Here is a 21,149-nt window from a genome sequence, read left to right as displayed (position 1 = left end):
TTAGTAGGAACTTGTACATGTAATACACTTTATTTGAGAGAAGTATAACTTGCAAAGATGGGCTCCTTCCACAGGCGCCTTCATTTTGTGGATGCTGCTGTAAAGGAGTAAAGGCGGTTATGGATCGGGGGGTGGGGGAAGGGGGGAACTTCAGGGCCGGTCACTTTCAGTCCGACAACCTGAGTTGTTTGGAGGAGACGTTTTAAACGAAAAACAAATATGTTTAGGTTAATAATCTCTAGTCGAAAAAATCTAATCCTAGCTACAGTTTACCAAAGAAATATCCTTGTGTTTTCATGTTTTTCAAATAGCCAGAACCGACCGAGCTAACAAGATACCCCACGATAATGCAGTTTGATGGGGTTACATCGATGGCTAGCAAAGATCTGACCTCCATTATTCAGCCAGTCAGTCCAATAAGTGTGTAAAAGCTATGAATACCTAAAAGTTAGGTATCCCTGCAGGTATTTTTATTGAACATAATTCCGTCGCCTTCCTGTACCAACACGTCGGAGGTGTACTTCATCATCATGATGTCCCTAGTGCTCGGTCAAATGTTGTGTCGAATGCAAGCATCTGAATTGACAAGCTCTGTTTCTGTTCTTTTAAGCCGGTTTACTTGGCCTAATTTCAAGTAAAGTTGAGTGGGCACTACTCTGTTCCGTGGAGCCTGAACCCTCAAAGACTGGGCGAGGTAGAACTTCACCGAACACAGTGAGTGCTGAGCCTGATGCTGATGGGAGTGGCTGCCGCAGCCTGGCACCGGGCCCACCGTGTGCTCTTTATAGTCTGTACATTTGCAGTTCGTAAAATGTTTATTTCTCATAGCTCTCCACAGACCTTAGGAGGTAAAGACAGGGGAGATAGGTAACAGACTCGATTTAAGTTCCACCTGCAGAGAGAGCTCCGGATACAGCTTTGAGTTGAATTTAGCTGACTTCCCAGTGCAGGCTTTTAAAGTGAACCTAGCCTTAACTGTAACCTTAACTCTGAGTGGTAGCGAGGCCACTAAGATCGGTGAAGGTGCGTGGACGGCGGGGGGAGGAGAGGAGACAAGGAGATGGGTTGGAGGCACAGGTGATGCCTGTGGGTGTGTCGGGAGAGCCAGGCTTCCTGCCGCCTGTCGGTGCTCACGTCAGAGGAGGCAGGACCTAGGGCGTCAGTAAGGAATGGGAGTCTATTACGGAGAACCAAGTAGATTTGAAAAAGAAACAAACTCGAGTTCTGGAAACCACTGGATGGTTAAAATAGCAAGGTAGATGTAGGTGAAAAATTGGTCAACAGAAACACGGATCTGAGAAAATCTGCCCAAAAGATAGCACGGGGAGATGCACAGGTAGAGAATATGAAAGGAAATGGCCCGACACGAAAACTGAGGAGGCAGACCCATTTCTGACAGGGGCTCCAGGAGGAGATAAAAAGACTGAGGAGGAGGAAATACTCCCAAAGAGATTATGGCTGAGAATTTTCTGGAATTGGCAAATAACATGAGTCCTCAGAACCAGGATTAATGCAAAACCCCAAACACGGTTAAAAAAATAGATCTACACTTTGGTGGATTATAGTCAGGTCGTGTACAAAGGAAAACAAAGAGATGATGCTAAAGCAACCAGGGACACATTCACAGTTCTCCACAGCAGTGATCTGTGCAAAGTGGGGAGAAGAAGTCACCGGCAACCTGTATTTTTTGTCAGATTCAGTGACCATTCAAGAGCAGGATGACAGCGATGTTTTCCACGGAGACTATACCAGCAAAGGAACCTCCTATAAATACACTCGGGAGAAAGGAAAATGGTCTCTGAAGGAGGGTTTCAGTTGGAAGAAGGAGTGCTAGGAAAAAAATCGGGTAGATACAGATAAGCATTGGCTCTGAAAACACATAAAGTGGTAAAAGCTGATCTTTTATATGAAAAAAGTAAAACCCAGATAGTCGAACCCAGTATGTCAGAAGAGAGGTGATCGGAATTAAGGCTCTGTCAGCCGGGTTTTAAAATTATATATAAAAATGTTAAAAATAAAATTGTATGTTAGGGCAACCATAAAACATTAGAAGTAGATTGTGTAACGTAACAGGTAGGTGGGTGAGTAGGTATTGAGAAACTCCATAATCGAAAGGAGGCAAGAAAAGGGGAGGAAGAAAGACAGGGAAGTAGGGTGAAGGGAAATCACAGACTAGACTTCAGAAGGTCAAGCAGACTAGGAGTGAGTGGTCAGAACCTGTTAGGGTGTGATTACAAATACAGTCCAGCTCTCTGCTCTTTATGACACACCTAACACAGTGACGTTCAAGACATTTTCATGTGACTTACAGGAAGAAACATTTTACCTTAAGATGCAGCACAAACACGTGTGTGTGTCTCAGAACCACGTACATGTAGGTCTACGTACGTGCTTCACAAAATCATACCCAACCTCACTAGCACGCCGAGGTCTCAGATTTTCATCCAGTGCCACTCTGTTCTCTTCAACCTCATTTAGATGGATGGGTGGGTGGGTGGGTGGATGGGTAGAAAAGAAAAGAAGAGAAGAGAAGAGAAAAGAAAAGAATTTCCCTTCCTGCTAACTAGGTGGGAGAAGGGGGGCAAGGGGATTGGTATTGTTTTATTAATATCCTATGAAAAAAGTTTGAAGACAGAAAAGCATTAATAGGGATGTGGAGGGCAACTACATAATAATAAAAGGCTTGCTCTACAAGAATCACTACAGAAACAGATGGGCCCCTGAAGATACTTCTCAGAATGTGTAAAGCGAAAACAGTGTCCTCTGCCCAGCATTTAAATTTTGGACTGCTCCAGTGACCTCTTTTCCTCTTCCTTCTCTCTGTAGACCTGCCTTTGGCATTAAATTCACACGTTAATAGGAGAGACACAGGGAACCCATAAACCGGTTATTGCCATAGCCCAGGCAAAAATCCTAAAAGCAGGTGGCCTGGGGGAGTAGTGATGGAGTGAGAAGCGGTTGTAGGGCGATTGTTTTTTAAGGTAGAGCTTACGGGGTTTGCTCAAGAGTCTTTAAAAACACAAGCATCCAGTGGAGTATGAAACTCACTCCTGCAGAAGCTTCCAGTAGCACCTCGTCACACCTGGAGCCAACTCCAGAGTTCCCGATCATCTCTCAGCCCCATCTCCTCTCGCTCTCGTTCCCTTCGTCCACTCAAGCGGCCGCACGTTTCAGTGTCGTCTCTTCCTCGCTGCCTGGTCGGGGTCTCATTGGATCCTCTCTGCCGCCAGCTTCCTGGCCTGCTGAATAGCACCGGCCTCGGCCCACCTTTCCTTTGTCTTGGAGAACTTTCCGCTCGCTCTGCCCCAGCCCCACGGCTCCTTCTGGTTCTCGAATGAGACTTTGTGCTTCGTGTGACTCTGCTGAACGTGCTCCCCTGTCGTTTCCGTCACCGCGTGGGCCTCCCATCGTTCAGACCGGTGTCCACTGTCCGCTCTCGGCCTGTGTCTTCCCCGACCGTTCTGTCTTTAGGGCCTGCCCACCTGATGACCTTTCTCTCCCTCAGGGACTTTGTCTCACCTGCTGCTCTATTCCTAGTTTCTAGTTGGTCGTGCCTGGTATATAGGAGGCGCCTCATAAACACTTCAAGTGAGAATGGAATTAGTGGCAGTGGAAATGTAAAATAAACCTAGAGGCAGAGCACTTTGATGGGACAGTAAGTTGTATTCATCTAGGGATGAACAGTTGTAGATTGTGTGAATAACCGTGTTTTCACAGTAACACACATTGCTTACAATGTGGTGGACATTGTGCTAAGCACCTGGCTTACTTTACCCAAGTTCGTTCTTCCTATGATAGTCTTTTCAGGTGGGTACTCACCTTTTGCCATGGTACTGGTGAGACAGCTGTGGTTCAGAGAGGCTGAAAAAACTTCCTTGAGATCATACGGCAGAGTAGGCAATTGAGTCCGTGTGCTCAGCTCTTTCTTCTCTGCTCCTGTTAAGGTATGTAAGCACCAGAGACAGAACATTTTTGATCACATTTCCCCCTTGCTAGCAGGGACCTTCTCTCAGTTCGTAGGTGGCTTTGTGAGGACAGCTGCACTCCTGGCTTTAGTTCTGAGAAGGAAGATGTTCTTCGAATGAAAGTGCTAGGACTCCCCGGAATAATTGGGCGTCAGTTTCCATTCTTGGGAAGTTTTTGAACATCGATTTGTTTTCATGCTATCTGCCGTAGGATCTGTTCCTCCTGTTCAATAACCCTGAGACACAAGCTTGCTCACCCGGGTCCTGAGGTCTTTCAACACAAGCCAGCTTGTGGCACACTGTGTGGGTGTAGCTGTGTCAGGCAGGGGGACCTTCCAGTGGTGCCGTGGCTGGCCACCGGGGACAGGGAGGGCTGGTGGGATAAGTGGCTGTCCTGGTGGGAAGAATAACCACAAAATAGATCCTGCCTCAAGCAATACACAGGGACCCACTGAAGATGGACCAGGGGAGAGAAAAGCTTAATCAAAAATATGAATGTACTGCTGGTCCTGGAGCAGGAAGATTTAATAACCCCAAAGACGTTCTCTGGAAAAGGAAAGAGTAGCAAATTTAACTTCATTGAGATGAAGAGCCTCTGTGTATTAAAAGGTGTATTTGTAAAAGTGCAGAAGCAAGTTGCAGCTGAGAGGAGGTATTTGTCACGTTTGTAATTTACAAAGGATGATGCTCTTCTGATTAGTATGAGAGTTGCAGGCAACTCAGTCCACGGGCAAGGGACGTGAAGGCGTTGTCGTAAAGGAGAAAACAAGTTTGGCCAGTGATCCGGGGGGTGGCGATCAGGGGGGTGGGGACCTAGCCCACAAGATCCACACTGGTTGGCAGAAAGTGAGTTGTGGACAGTGTCAGTAGCGGGAGAGGTTGTGGCTCCAACAGGGTGTTTGCCTGTGCTGCTGGTGAGAGAAGGTAAACGGGTAAATCCGTTTGGGCCGCAGCTGGAAGACGGGCAGCACACACTCTACAGGGCTGCAGTTCCCCTGCAGACTTTGTCCCTGAGAGACTCCAGGTTTCCGTGCTGGGCCGCAGACGTAGGATGTCACGCAGGTCAAAATGAATGAACTGTAGGGACGTGTAGCCGTGTGGGTGAATCTTAGCTGTGTAGCCTCGTGTGGCAGAGTCAAGTCTCCCGTGACACTGTTGTGAGTGCACTAAGTGCCACTGAACTGTATGCGTTAAAAAGGTTAATTTTTTTGTCATGTGAATTTTACCCCAATTAAAAAAAAAAAAAAAAAAAGTAAGTCCCAGAAAATGACATAACAGCCTGATAAGCTTTTATAATGTGAAAAGAAAAGAAAACCCTAAAGGAATACCGTTGGGGATCTCATCGGTTGGGTAAGATAAAGGACCAGAGGGCAATAGTGCAGAGCCTCCCCGAGGGGAGTGTCCTGCCCCCCTCCCCCCGTTCTCCCGAAGGCCCCATCGGGGACTCGTGCTGACCCGTCGGGTTCTGAGGCAGGGCTCGAAAAGTCAGCCCCTTAGAAGACTCGGGTTCCTACCTGCCTTGCTTCCTGCCCAGTCTGTCCAGGAGGAAGCAGGAGCTGGCTCCCCTGTCCCTAGGAGGCCTGGAGGTCCCTGTCACGGGAGGTCCCAGTGGAGCAGGTAATATTTGTTAGGATCTGGAGTCCGCCAAAAAAACGCTTCCGTGGCGATTTTCGTACTAGCATATACTGTGGCAAACGGTGTCCTGCAGTTTTGAGAGATTTCAGCTTGAAAGTTCTGTCCCTAGATCATTCTAGTTAATCACATTTTGGTAACTAAACTTCACTTATCTGGAGCCACCTGTGTAGGGTGGCTGTTGGGCATCCGAGTGGGCTAATCGGATACAAATAGCCTGTCAGGGCACCCGGGGGGGTGGGGAACGGCCCAATCCTTCTGATGTTGAATCCAAGTCTAAGAGACGGCCCTCTTGGCATTTGAGGAAGTATTTGGGGCTTTGTCAAGTGAGTGAGGAGGAACATTCTCGTCATTGTTAGTGAGCCTCGGTTGCTGCCCTCCTGCTTAGCAGCCTGCTTAGCGCTGTCCTGTTCGCTGCTGCGCAAGCCCCTCACTCTGCAGGAGAGAGGAGAGGCGTCATTTTCCAAAGAAGACCAATGAAAATGAATAATGATAGTTTAGGAAGCTTTAGATTGTATTCGGTAGCTTGCTATGTTGTCTTGAAATGACACCGCCCCTGCATACGCCTTCTTTTAAGAAGCCAGTCTTTCGTTGTAATCCTGCATTCAGCAAGAGTTCTTAGGAGGGTTTAAAGCAGAAAGACAGTAAGTACAGGAGCACTCTGACAGGTTTGGAAGTGACACCTTTAAAACACGGATGCGCTTCCAATTTGCTGCTCTGTGAATTAGACACTTACCGGATGCTTCTGCACCGAACACGGGCAGCTGGAAGATAGTTCAGTGGGTCTGCGGCTGCCGGCTGACACTGGCCAGGCTGCTTGGAGAGAGGTTCTGGTGGGTTATCGCCGTGGTTACGGAACAGTTAGTCTGCGCCTGTGGAATTTCTTTTATTCTCCGTACGTATCCAGAGTTGCAAGAATAGTTAAGGCCTGTGTGCCTTCACCTAGCTTCCCTAAATGTCGGAACTTTCGTGAACATAGTACAGTAGTTGACATTGAAGCCAGGAAATAAACATTGATAGAGTCTTACTAATGAATCTACACATGTCACTCAGATTTCACGGTTGTCCCACATAACATCCCTTTTCTGGTCCAGGAACCACGTTGCTGTTCTGACTCCTCGAGTCTCCTCTAATCTGGGACAGTTCCTCAGTCTCTCTATGTCCTTCCTGACCCTGACACTTTTGAAGAATCCTGGCTGGTTATTTGTACCGTGTCCTTCAATTGAGGTTCATCTAGGGCTTTTTTCATGGTTGTATTGAGGTTATGTGCTTTGGGCCAGAATTCTAAGCTTTTGTACCCATCCCACTGCATCCTGTCAGGATGTGACTCCTTTTTACAGGTGCTTTTAACTGGGATCATTTGGTTTAAGGTGGTGGCCAGGTTTCCCCACTGTAAAGTTGCTGTTTTTTCCTCTGAAATTAAGAAATACTCTTCTGGGGAGATAGATTGAGACTCTGCGGATACTGTTTCTCATTGTATTTTTACCCTGTATTCTCGATATCGTTCATGATTCTTTCTCACAGCTATTACTGCTATAATTTTTGTCTAAGGATGAATTTCTGTTCCTGTCCTTCCTTTGAGAATTTTTTTAAGCATTGTTTTTAATGTTTATTTATTTTTGAGAGAGAGAGAGAGAGAGAGAGAGAGAGAGAGAGCGCACAAGTGGAAGAGGGGAGGGAGAGAGGGACACCCAGAATCTGAAGCAGGCTCCAGGCTCTGAGCTGTCAGCACAGAGCCCGACGCGGGGCTCAAACTTGTCAATTGCAAGATCATGACCTGAGCCAAAGTCAGACGCTCAACCGACTGAGCCACCCAGGTGCCCCTCCTTTGAGGATTTTTAAATTGGAAGTGTGTTGTAAGAAAGAGCTTACGATATCTGTGTTGTTTCTGGAAATTGTACTTTGTGTCACTACACACAGACAGGCTAGCCTTTCTCAGTATCAAGCTTAACAGATTCTTTCTCCAAACACTTCCCACTCCTCCTCACCATTACTTGGTTAGCTTGTGGGTATCTTGGTGCTCATTGTTGGTGGTAAGACTGAGGGGAGGTTAGTGTCAGTGGCCTTCATAGGAAATTATTGCTTAGGAGAAGCGGAAAAAAGATGATTTTATTTGGGGCGTGTTATATTTAGCTGCTCTTCAGAAGTCCATGGAGTGGCACATAGCAGAATAATGGACATGTGTCTCGGGATGCAGCCAGTCTCTTAAAATAGTGGCAGAAGGTTCGGGAAAGAGGTGAGTTTCACAGAAGAGATGGGAGTAGGGATGTCCGAACTCGTGGGCCAGTCGGCTGTGGGTGTTGGGCCCTGTGGTTTAAGGACAGAGGCGGAGTGAAGGGATGCCATTACATCAGGGGACCTCGGGCAGTCTCAGCAGGGCCGTGGGGCAGGTGTGCTGGCCCGCGCGTAGTCAGGGCCATGGGGCAGGTGTGCTGGCCCGCGCGTAGTCAGGACCTTGGGCTAGGTGTGCTGGGCTGTGCGTCGTCAGCAGGGCCGTGGGGCGGGTGTGCTGGGTGGGCGCAGTAAAGCAGTGGTCAGAATCCGCTTGACAACCTGATGAGCTTGCTGGCCTCCACAGAGTAAGAGCAGTGGGCGTCTCTGTGGTTTCGGAGCCGCGAGAGCCTTCTATCAGTTTCGTTCTGCTTTGGGGCATTCCTGCATGGACTGCTGTAGAGGGATCCCCGTCTGCTTCTTCATAGCCCTGGGACCTCGGCCCGTTACCCGAGTCCCCGAAACTCTTTCCCCACCTGTGAAAACCGAAGGCCCTTCCTCTTCAGCCAGAGTGCTGCACTCGCCTCCGGGCCTCCTGCTTCTTCCCCCGGGTCCCCTGGCCGGTCCTACACACTGTCGCCTGCCTGGTCAGAGAAATAGACGTCCTGTGACTCAACTGCTGTGCTCACAGTGCTCCGAGCCCCACAAGCGCGACGCGCAGGGTCCTCTGTGATCTGCCACCTCCCGGTCCTGCTCTTCTACTCACTGCTTGCGCCCAGCGGGCCCAGCTGTGTCTGCCTTCCCACACATCCTCCAGCCTCAGGGCCTTCGTGCACCCCCTTCCATCGTATTAGAACTCCTGTCCCTGCACGTGATTGCATGACTCCCTTCCTCCCTTCAGATCTTCATTAAGATGTCTCTGGATCTGAGTGTCCTTTGCTGGTCACCCCTTGCAAAATAATACTTTATCACGTGTCATTCCCCTCACCGTGCCTATTTGTCTGTGTCACTTTTACTGCCATCTTGTAGATACCTGTGTATTTGCTGTCTGAATTTGAGCATATATTGCATATAAACTTTCTGAGGGCTGGTGAGGACACCGAGGTGTGGGAGGGCCATGGCGGTCAGCAGTGGGCCACGGAGCCAGACGCCCAGCCCAGGCAGCCCCAGTGCAGAGCCCACGTTCTCTCTGCTCCTCTCAGGGCTGGTGCTGACTGAAAGAAGCCTGTGGGTCAAATGCTTATCGCAATTTCTGTCAGATCCTGAGTGGCCCTTGTCCGTTGAGGCATCGTCAGCATCAGCATCGGGATGCTGGACGTTAACAGCATGAATATGCAGCCAGGCTGCCCAGCGTTTGACCTGGGGTCCGTTTCCTCTCTGTTAGAATGGGAGGCACTAACAGCAGAAGCCTCCGGTGTCGGAGCCCATTGCTTCCTCCCACGGAGCGTCACCTGCCTAGATCATGGCACTTCTGTTCTCCGACTGTCGTGTGCATCAAGAGAAATAGCGCATGTAAAGCACCTGCTAAGTCCTTAGTTAAAAATAAATGGAATCTGTTGCGTTTCCACAAACAGTTGCCCCTTGTAGAATATCTGTAGTAAATGATTGACCTCTTTCCTAGAGTAGAAGTCAACGTGAGCCTGATCATTTGGCGATTGTGTATTTTAATAAGGTGGACACTTAAAACTTTTAGCAGAACTTGTGTATGTGTATCATGCATTTTTTCCACCCTTAACTGAACCAAAATCATTGTATTTATTACTTTGTGTGTTTTCCTTGTGAGCCTATTACATTTTTTAAAGATCGATTACTAAAACTTTAGGGAAAAACCCCCAGATCTTTCTATAACCTTTGGGTAGGCAAATATCTTATAAACAAAACACTTAAAGAATTTACTAAAAGGAAAAGAATAAATAGGGCTGCATAAAAATTATGAACTTTGTTCCTCAAAAGATAGCATTAAAATGAAAACATTTTAAAAATAATTTTTAGGTGTGCCTGGGTGGCTCAGTCGGTTAAGCGTTGACTCTTGATTTTGGCTCAGGTCATGATCTCACAGTTCCTGAGATCAGGCCCCACCCACGTTGGGCTCTGCACTGATGGCACAGATCCTGCTTGGGATTCTCTCTCTCTCTCTCTCTCTCTCTCTCTCTCTCTCTCTCTCTCTCCCTCTCCCTCTCCCTCTCCCTCTCTCTCTCCCTCTCCTTCTCCCTCTCTCTCCCTCCCTCCCCCCCCCACTCCCTCCCCCTCTCTCTTCGCCTGTCCTCTACGTGCATGCTTTCTATAAATAAATAAATAAATAAATAAATAAATAAATAAATAAATATTAAAAAGGTAATTTTTAAAAGATAACCGTCACGAGAGTGAAAGGCAGCTGTGGAGTGGCAGAACATACTGGGCGGTCTAACAGTAGTCTCCCACTCTGAATACCTGAAGAATGCCCACAGGTCAGCTGGGGGTCAGGGAGGGGAGGCCCACAACCCTTTAGACAAAACAGACGTTTCACAAAAGGTCTCCAGAATGGCCCGTCATCAGATGAGGGTGTGCCCCATCTCATCATCCATCGGGATGTGCCAGTCCGGTCCACACTGTACCTCCCTCCCGCAGAAAGTGTCCCGGACTAAAATGCAGGTACCAGGCAGAGGTGAGGGTGTGGGGAAACAGAGTGCCCTGCTGCTGGTAGGACGGTGTGGCTTCTTCAGCTCCCTGACGGGCGGCATCTGTGGACACAGATGTGTGTGTGTTGTGATCGAGGGACTCTGCTCCTGGTCCCCCCCCCCCCCCCCCTTTCCCAGCAGAGGTGTGTCCGTATGTTCACCAGAAGACACGAGTGAGAGAGCATTCTGGTGAAGTTCGTTTGTTTCGACCATTCTTGAAGCTTGGCTTCCTGAGCGACTAAATCATTTTATGTTTAATTTTTTTTAATGTTTATTATTGAGAGAGAGAGAGAGAGACAGAGCATGAATGGGGGAGGGGCAGAGAGAGAGGGAGACACAGAATCTGAAGCAGGCTCCAGGCTCTGAGCTGTCAGCACAGAGCCCAACGTGGGGCTTGAACTCATGGACTGCAAGATCATGACCTGAGTTGAAGTCGGACGCTTAACCGACTGAGCCACCCAGGTGCCCCATCATTTTATGTTTAGAGGAGGAAAAAAAAGAGTGTTTATAGCAGTTTCCTCATCATGGCCACAAAGTAGGAATAACTCTGATGGCCTTTCGCAGGGATATGGGCTGTCACACAGGACAGCAGTGACCGGCCCTCAGCTGCTAGCTAGGCTCCACATCACAAGCATTTGCCGCGAGTGAGAAAAAACCAGGCATAGAAGAATGCATTCTGTGTGAGTCCGTGCACACCAGGGCAGCCGTCGAGAGGAGGTGTGAGGGGGTGCCGCCCAGCCCAGTGGGGGACAGTGACTGCTGGCCCTGTGCCTTCTGGATGTCTTTCCTGTCCTGTCTCCTTGCGGGATCACTGAGCTTCAGACACAGACGTGCATGTTCTTGTGCTGAAAGGTTTAAAACCGTATGCTTAAAAACTGTGATTGTTTTTTACCTTATTTTAAAAATAATACTTCGAGTAATTGGTTATGTCATACTCACAATAATACTGTAATTACAGACTATGAGTTGAGAAAATTACTTCTTTCTAATTGTTCTATTTTCTGAATTATTTTTTAGATATGAATTGAGAATTCGTTATTTGCCAAAAGGATTTCTAAACCAGTTTACTGAAGACAAGCCAACTCTGAATTTCTTCTATCAACAGGTATAGGAGGGTACTTTAATACACCTTTTTCTTTGTTTCTTTGAATCCTACATACTACATGGTTTTATCTTAGAATTAGATTAAATCTAATGTTTGGGAAAATAATAAATTTGGCACAGTATGGCAGTGAGAGTCTTTTAACCAGTGGGAAATTTTGAATTTTTGACACTTTGTGAATTCTTGTATGCTTAGGCAGGTCTTAAAAGAGACTTCTTTTATGTGGAGACTGTAAGTCCTAAGTGACTCAACCACTGGCTTGTCTTTGATTCAAGTATAATGGTCATGCCTGAATATCAGCAGATTTGTCGGGTGTAGAATTTATTGTCAGAGCCAGCTACATTGACACAATCTCAAGAACAATTTGCACAGTAAAGCCAGAATGGACTTTTTTTACATTGAGTAACTTGCTTTTTACCCCTTAAAATATTAGGCAATAAATACCTGTGGCATAGATGAACCAACACAATTTTATGACCAAATACTTGTTAGTTTTAGTGATGAGCATGGGGGGAAAAAAGGTCTGAATAATATCCCAACATTTGCACACCATTTTGCAGGTAAATGCACTTGGTAATGTTTTGTTTTAATAAAAATATGTATTAAATGTCTGCTGTGGGTCAAGAACACAGATGAAATAAGTGAATTGCACATTAAATTCGATTGAAGGTGCAGTGGGTGAGGATCTCCTGTACACAGTACTTTGCGTTCAGTCCTCTACTGTTGGTGGTCACGGGCCACGTGGCCGTACACAGGAGGGTCTGCTAACCCAGTGGGTGGAGTCCAGGGGGTCTGGAAAGTGTCACTGAGTCCCCAGCTTTGTAGATGAGGAAGAGCTGTACTTTAGGAAACCTGGTGCATTTAAAGCCGAGCTCAGAAGTTCTGAGAAGTGGGTGAGGGAGATACAGCCCACATCATAAAAAGGGAAGGTTCTAGGTTTCCTCCTGCAGAATAAAGGGAGCTATTTAAAGAATTTAAGTAGTGAGTGGCTTGACGAGAATTTTCGTTGTTAAATAAGATCACACTGATGTGATGGCAGCGTCCGTCGTGCATTGGATGGGTCTTAAGGCTGCAGGCAAGTTAGGAGGCTCTTCAGCCATTTAGGCAAGAAATGGGGGAGAGAAAGGTCTAGCTGTGAGTGTAGGCAACTTTAGTGGATGGATTTGATAGGACCGGGAGGATGATCCAAATGGAGCATGAAAGTAAAGAAGAGGTTGATTGTGTCCGTCCAGGTGCCTGGTGTCAGGAAAGAGGCAAGGTTCAGTTACATTCAGAAGTAAGGTGGTAGGACAGTAGGGTGATGTGCTTCCCAATGTGAGAAAACTGGGTGTCCCGCCTTCTCAGATCTAGGCTGTGAGAACAGGAGGCTGAGGTCGCTGTTTCTCGGTATTGGGTCTGTTTTCCTGTCTGTGGGGTGGAAGTGCCATTGGAAATGGCCAGTGAAATGCCAGTGGAAATGTGGGGTACCAGACTTGACGGGAGCCTGGGAAGGTTTACCACGATACGGAGATGCACGGGAAGAGGGAGTTTGCGTTTGACGAAAAGGAAAGAGCGAAGCCCTCTTTAGATTCCACCTGAGATTGCTGGAGGCCCGTTTGTACTGCAAAAATGATTTCTAGATCACAAACCGCTCCTCGTCTGTGTTTCCACAGCTCACCCTTAACAATCTGGTGAGCTTTGAGTCGAAGTGAAGGAGGTGACAGGAGAGCTTAGTTAGCTGATAGGTTTGCATCGTGTGTTTCTCTCTTGTAGATGATATTTATCACTGTTGGCATAATTTCCTTGAAAAAACCCACCCCCTGAGGAAATCTGTGACTACTTCAGTGACACGGATTTCTGGAATTCATCAAACAGGCCTCATTAGCTCACGGCCGCTACAGGCCGACCTCGCAGTTGGTGGCGTTCTTGTTCCTTCCACACTATTGCTAGGTGTCCCAGTTGCTCCCCGTAGGAGGCCTCGCTTGTATCTCTGATTAAAAGCACTTCACATGCTGGTGTGGCCCCAGTTTTCTCTTACTCATAGGACGTGTCTCGCAGCGGCCTGCATTGTTCGGTTGAACGGCCTTTATGAAAAAACCCAGGAGGTAGTGAGCGTGCACGCGGTAGTGGCCCACTGTGCGTTTAACGGCTCCGTGAGTCTCCGCGTGCTGACCTGTCTCACCCGCTCAAATACCGATGAAGTGAGGTAGGATTGTCTGCCGCACAAGTGCCCAGTCATGGTTTGAATGGCAGTCCACAGGCGGCGCCAGACCTCCGAGCACTTGGCGGTTACCATTTGCCTGTCCCGACGCGAGTGGGGCTGCACGTTCCGGGATGGCGCGTGTCTCTTGCCTTCCTGTGTGCTCTCCGCATGAGCTCCCGGCCCCTTCACCCCCGCTCTGCTTTCTCCGGTTCCTACACTTTCTCTTCTTCGGCCTGCCCTCTTTTTAACCTTCTACACTTAGTTATACAGTTTGAGACAGTCCCGAAAATGTTCTAAAGCATCACTTAAAGTATCTCTCCCCTAATAATTACTTTCATTTCGCATATAATTTTGTAATATTCTCGCAAGTACCTGTATTTTAAAAGAAATACAAGTGTAGCTGTAATCCCACCCCTTCCCCGTGTTGATGGCTCATCCAAGCCGGTGTCTTCAGGCCTAAGTGACAGGAAACAGAGGGAGGTAAAGGCGGCACTCAGACTACAGGGGAGGAGGACAGAGGGGCGGAGGAGAATGCTGTTAGTTGTCACAGCTCCTGATAGGCAGGTACGGGAGGGGCCACGAGCATGGCCCTGTCCTTCCGGTTGGGATGTGGCACCGCTGGCAGCTTTATAAGTAAAAACAGTCGCATATTGGCAATTTGATATTCAAACCAGTAATTCTCCTTCCAGGGGCTTATTCTAAAGAGGTGAGATTCACACACGTGTAGGTACAGGACCCTCCTTGGAGCGTGGCAGTAACAAGACGGAAAGTGGAACCGTGGCAGAGGTCTGTCGGGAAAAGCTTGGTTAATACATTCCTCCGGGTTTCCAATGTTCGCATCCACCCTGAGGAGGGAAGCACGGCTCTGCTCACGGAGGGGGAGGCTCGCCTGTAAAATGCTGGCGCGTAGCACAGGCTGTGCGTAAAATACGTAAAACATGTAGTGTTATCCACTTATGGGAAAAAATGGATGTATTTGTACTTCCATTTGTTTTGGAAATGGTATGATTTTTGCCCTGCTGCTTCAGCAAGTACTTGTCTATTCATTTGACTTCTTGTGGTCACTTCGAGTGCAGCATCTGTCCTGTTGCGGGTGTGGACATTCCGGGGCTGTTCCAGGTAATCCTCGTGTTCTCCTGCGCGGGCAGCACCCACCTTGGGAGCAGCCTTCGTTCCGCTGTTGCAAAATCAGTTAGGAATTCAGAACGTTCTCCTGCTTAATCGTGCACGTGCCTGCACACACACAGTGAATACAATTTTGGCCCTTCAGCTGTTTATAGCCAAGGTCTATTCAACTGAGAATGGAATTGAAATATTTTGTAAGAACTTGAGTGTGGAAATTGTCACTGAGTTCTGAGATAAATTATCTTATACAGGCCTCAGAGCCAAATGACACCCATTCTGTAATTTCTAAAATCTTTAATACTTGATTCAAATAAATAAGATGTATACATATGTGCATACTTATATTTTCACTGAGTTCCAAGCTAAATGAGTCCATTTTAAGGACCCATTTAAGGGGTTCAGAATTTGATAACATTGATTCTTTTTTTTTTTAATTTTTAAAAATGTTTGTTTTTGAGAGAGAGAGAGGGGGAGGGAGCGAGGGAGGGGAAGAGAGAGGGAGACAGAGAATTGAAAGTAGGCTCCAGGCTCCGAGATGTCAGCACAGAGCCTGACACAGGGCTTGAACTCATGAACTGTGAGATCATGACTTGATCACTGAAGTTGGATGCTCAACCAACTGAGCCATCCAGGCGCCCTGATTCTTTCTTTTTTTTTTAAATGTTTATTTATTTTGAGAGAGAGTGCGAGCAGGGGAGGGACAGAGAGAAGGGGAGAGAGAATCCCCAGCAGGCTGCACGCTCAGTGCAGAGCCCAACGTGGGGCTCGATCTCAAGAACCGCAAGATCATGACCTGAGTTGAAATCAAGTGTAAGATGCTCAACCGACTGAGCCCCCCCCAGGTGCCCCGATTCTTTTTAATTGTTTAGCTCGGTAACATCTGATACATGTATCCTTTGTAAGTTACGATGCTTAGTAAAAAAAATGAGTACCTGTGATCCTACTCCCCAAGAGAAGAGAGCACAGCTGATGTTTCCCGGTCTGTGTCCCTGTCACATCCCCCCACCCCTGCCCCTCTACTCCATGCAGGTAACTGTGGTCCTGGGTGTCCATTGTCCTTTGGCTTGCTTTTCTTTGCTGGTTGTGACACTGTACAGTGTGTGTGTGTGTGTGTGTGTGTGTGTGTGTGTGTGTGTGTGTGTGGTTCCGGCCTAGGGTAACAGCTGACCTGACATCTCCCTGCCCTCTCTGCATCCCAGCATCAGCCGGACCAGGACTTTGGTGTGGTTTTGTTTGTTTGTCACCCAGCCATAGAAGCCTTCCAGAAGATGTTTAAAAAATGTTTTATTCAGCATTTTTAGTTGTTTTCAGTGAGCAGACTGTTCGAAACATTCGGTCCACTGTCTTGGTAGAAATATATGTGATCATAAGGCGATTTAAAAATGTATTCCATTTGGTTCATTTCTCAAATAATTCTGAATTGTGGTTGGGGGGTTCATTTGATACTAGTTGTCTAGTCGTTCAGACTCTGTTTTGACTTGTTTCATCACCCGGCACAGGCTGAGATTTTGTCAAGATTCCAGTTTTGCTTGAGGAGAATGCGTCTTGGATTGTTGAGCACCGAGTGTGATGAAAACCCATGAATTCAAGGTTGTTAGCAGTGTCGTTCAGACCTCCTGTGTGGCTCATAGTCTTTTTCTTGCTTGAACAGACGTGTTGCTGGGTACAGGGCAGGGCAGGAAGTGCTCTCTCACAGAGCTTTGATGTTTATTACTGCTGTTGAGAGGTTGGCTCTCATCCTGTCTTTCTTTGAATGTGATCTGTCCTTTCTCTCTGGGCAGCTTTGAGACCTTTTCTCTGTCTTCTGTGTTTCGCAGTTTTATTACAGACTAGGTGTGGATTTCCAGTCATTTTTTTCCTGCTTGATCTGTGATGTGCACCCTCTACCTGTGGGCTCGTGTCTTTTTGTCAGTTCTTGAAATGCCTTTTGATCACCACTCAGACCTTGCCTTTTCTCCCTTCTTTGTTACTCCGCCTGCGTTCTCCCTGCGGGACTACGTTAGAACCTCTCAGGCTACACTCCCTGTGCAGCCACTTCCTTCTCCCGTTTCGGCTCTTTGCCCCCCGGGAATCTGTGATTCGGATCAATCTGTCAGAACACCAGCTCTTCTCCCCCGCAAACACTGGGATGTGTAATGCCTTTGCTGAGTTTTTATTAAAGTTTTGTGTCCCTTCCCCCGTAAGAAAATCTGCCAGGCCATCCACTATGGCCCTTACTATTTTCTGATTTTTCTGCCTTTTATTTCTTTTTTATTTCACATAGAGTTAATGTCTCTTCTGAATCTGAACTTCTTGGGCTTTGCATCTGTTCTGTCGGTGGTGGCTGACACTGACTCTTACTCAGTGATACGTTTCCTTGTGTGTTTCTTATGAGCTGTTATTTTGCTGAATTTCCCATGTGGGAATCTGTAGGATCTAGCTTGGGGATTAGTGAACACTTCTGAGTGTTACCTGTTGTTATTTCTATTATAGAAGAATAAGTATTTTTATTATTTTGGCTCTTTTATGAAGGTAGATACAAAAGTATTATGTTCAATTCCTCTCTACCACCATTTCAATTCCATGAAAGAGAGAACACTTATAATAATCTATTTTAATTTAATTTAACTCCTTATTTTGAAATTCCATCTATGCCCAACTGTTCTCTATACCCCTTATTTTGCATGGTGTCATGAAGGAAGCATGTCGGTGGACTGTGCTGAGTGTTGGGTTACTAGTCGGGGATTATTTTGCAGATGCCGTTTTGTTTAAAGATGTCCTAAACGTGACTACCACCCTGAGATACTACAAGTGATTCACTTCAGTGTTTTTGACCTATTTTAGAATAGTTTGAAAGCTATTAATCAGCACACTCTAGAAATAAACTAGAATCTTGTTATAACCCTATTCACTGTAGAGCAGAAGTTTATGAAAGTAAGTTTTGATGCGAAAGCTAACGTCTCATTATAAACCAAGGGAAGTGTGTCTTACCCTGATACAAATTTGTCCTTTGCCATATAACCTTTTATTCTTTATCACTCTGAAATTTCATTTGTTAAAGGTGTATTTGATTGGCACCGTTTTGCAGATAGTAGTGGCTATTAGTTGAAAGAACCATGTCCATGTTTAGTCAAGAAATTGTCATATTGACTAAATCTGTATTGATGCAGAACTTGTATAGAAATCGTTTGGCACTGGTGAAATTTTTGGCACTGGTGAAATTTTCAGTGCTTAAGATGCATCGGTCAGACATGGGGCTGTCATTTTTTTCTCTTAAAGATAGACTAAGATTAAAACGAGTACAGGGGTGCCTGGGTGGTTCAGTCGGTTGAGCATCTGGCTTCAGCTCAGGTCATGATCTCATGGCTCATGAGTTTGAGCCCCGCATCGGTCTCTGTGCCGACAGCTCAGAGCCTGGAGCCTGCTTCGGATTCTGTGTCTCCCTCTCTCTCTCTGCCCCTAACCCACTCGCATTCTGTCTCTGTCTCTCTCAAAAATAAACAAACATTAAAAAAAAAAACGAGTACAGTTGACCCTTGAACAAGGCAGAGGTGAGGGGCGCTGACCCCCTGCACAGTCGCAAATGCATGTACAACTTCTGACTCCCCCATAACTTAACTATTAGTAGCCTAGTGTTGATCAGAATGAAGCTTTACAGATAATAGGAACAGTTAACGTGTATTTTGTACGTTCTATTTGTATTATATACGATGTTCTTACAGAAAAGTAAGCTAAGTTAGAGACAAAAAGTGATATTCAGAAAATAAGGGAAAATATATTTACAGTACTTACTGTATTTACCCAAAAATCCACATGTAGGTGGATCTGGGTGGTTCAAACATTTGTTCCTGTGTCAACTGTATATCCATCCATTTTGTCCTGAAAACACTGTGACATAATGGTGACTTCTGTGGCAAAAGGAGCACCAGCAGGAACCTGAGAGAAGATCCAAAGGGCAGGGCTGTAACTGAACTCCGTGGCACAGAGTCTGGACTTGGCTGTGGAGACACGTGAGGCTCCAGGGTGTACGGCTTCCTGTTGATCAGCCTGCCTGTTCCTTGTACTCCCATTTTGTTTTTACTCCTTTTTATTCAGATAATTGTGTTATCACAAACTGATTTCTCTATCTGTATTTTCTTGGCTGTAAAGCTTTCTGTAAGTTAAACATCTGGAGATAGCAGCTCCAAGAGGGAGATTCTAGTTTAATACCTGACATTTTCAACTCGAGAATGATCAGCTGCCCTTTTCCAGAAAGAAGACAAAATAAATGTAAGTCTAACGTGACTTATTAGACGGTATATTTTCTGTACTTATTTAATAGATTTAGTAATGTACATTCCTCCCTTTGTCCACTCCCATATGTTTTTATTGATTCAAGAAGCACTCATGTTATTGAGGGCGTAGGTAAACCTGCATATTTATACTGGTCAGCCCACATTTCTTGATCACCCTTCTGTATGAAAGACTTTGGAAGTGCGGGGGCACTGGAAATTTGCCTTCAGTCCACCGTGGGGCCTTTGACAGACCCCACATTGGTAGGAAGACCCTGGTCGTGGAGTCCCCAAAACGACCCTCAAGCTCAGTCACTCGCTAGGACGATGTACAGAACTTGGGTTGTTTGAAAAAACTCACGGCTATAAATATGGTTCTTGCCACAGAAGGAAGTCCAAATGCACCCTATCTCTTGAAGCAGGAAATTGACATTGTCATGTACACAGATTAATTTAAAAAGCCAAACACCAGTTTTCAGGGGTCTTTTCTTTGAAGACTCTTGCGGATGTGCTGGACTTGAGATCAGCACGACGACAGTGGTCGGGAGAAGCAGGCGGTATGCGGGAAGCCGCTACATAGGCCCCTGCAGGCAACAGGCTGACGGGGTGGGGCTGTGTTCCCCACCTGCCCCTGGTCTCCTTCCCCGTGACAGAGCTCAGAGACGGTGTGTGCACACACTGAAGCCTGACTTATAGGGGTTGGCAGGTCTGGTGTGTGAATCCTCACTCTTAGAACACTTGCTGTGTGACCTTGGGTAAATTAAGTTTTCTGACCTTTATGTGTAAAATGGGACTATTGACCTTGAAGAGTTACCATAAAGACTGTAAGTGACATGTGATGGGTGCCTGGGTGGCTGTCGGTTAAGCATCTGACTCTTGGTTTCAGCTCAGGTCACAATCCTATGGTTCCTGGGTTCGAGCCCTGTGTTGGGCTCTGCGTTGACGGTGCGGAGCCTGCTTGGGATTATCTCTCTCCCTCTTTCTCCCTCTTTCTCCCTCTTTCTCTACCCTCCCTTGAGTGCACGCGTGCTCTCTCTGTCTCTCTCAAATTAAATAAACATTAAAAAAAAAAAAAAAAAAGAACAAGAAGAAACGTGTGGAGCACCTGGCTCAGTACCTGGGCCCTGGTGAGTGTCCCTCAAATCATAGGGAGCTCTGCTGTTACCACCTTTCTTCTTAGGCTCGTGCCGAGACTTCGCACGGGGCGATGGTGGTGCCCCACTCACGATGATGCTACCACAAGGGTGTCGTAAGGCATCACACAGAAGTCGGCCTGCCAGCGTGCTCCGTGCATTTACTGGAAGCAAGTTTGTACTCATACACACACCTACATGCTCAGTAAAGGACATCCGTATCACAAATGAAAGCCATGAATTCCGCTGGGAGTTAGTAGGAGGTGAAAGGTAGTTAGGAAATGTCTTAGAAATGAACACTGAGTGTATATAACCCAGAGTCCAGAAGTAAAATCAGGATGCGAGCATGCTCGGTGGTTCCAGAGGACACTATGTCTGGAGGGACCCTCAGGGAACGTTAGTGGGCTCTCTGTCAGTGCTCCTACAGAGGGAGGCGGCCACAGGGCTTTTGGTAAGGCTGCGGGGAGCTGAGGGTCTGTTGCGATGGCCTGTTCACACGGGTCACTCTGCAGGACACATCAGTCACCCCAGGCCAGGGGCACACAGCTCCGAGAGCCAAGGGCAGTAGACTGTGTCTCGAGGAAAACAGCTCTCAGAGCTTTTAAGTCATGTTCAGAGAGGGATCTTCTACAGAGATTGTTCAATTAGGATTTTCCCTTTTTGCGTTTCTGCAACTAATGTGAATTTGGTTTTGATGAAGGAAATAAAGCACGTGTTGTATTTTTCCACCTGTGAAAACTGTTTAGAAATTGTTAAGCTTTAAGATAAGTTTGTTATGATGACTTTTACTCCTCATGTGATCAATGCTCTGCTGTGGTTTCTTTGAAGTCCATACCAGACCATAAACCGAGATCAACAGTTTCAGTCAGAACAGCCATGCTATTTCTCTCAC

General features: G+C 46.7%; 1 protein-coding gene across 21 annotated transcripts in view; it reads left to right on the top strand.

The window, feature by feature from the left end:
* Positions 1–21,149, top strand: part of PTK2 (protein tyrosine kinase 2) — a 259,431-nt gene that overhangs the window by 101,650 nt on the left and 136,632 nt on the right. For all 21 annotated transcript variants that reach the window (XM_058699208.1, XM_058699197.1, XM_058699198.1 and 18 more), the window contains one exon: positions 11,483–11,570. In XM_058699208.1, the coding sequence (XP_058555191.1) occupies positions 11,483–11,570 (88 nt within the window). The remainder of the gene's footprint in view (positions 1–11,482; positions 11,571–21,149) is intronic.

This window comes from Neofelis nebulosa, chromosome 14, assembly GCF_028018385.1.
Source record: "Neofelis nebulosa isolate mNeoNeb1 chromosome 14, mNeoNeb1.pri, whole genome shotgun sequence".
NCBI lineage: Eukaryota > Metazoa > Chordata > Mammalia > Carnivora > Felidae > Neofelis > Neofelis nebulosa.
Note: the sequence above shows the minus strand (reverse complement) of the source record. Positions and strands in the feature narration are given on the sequence as shown.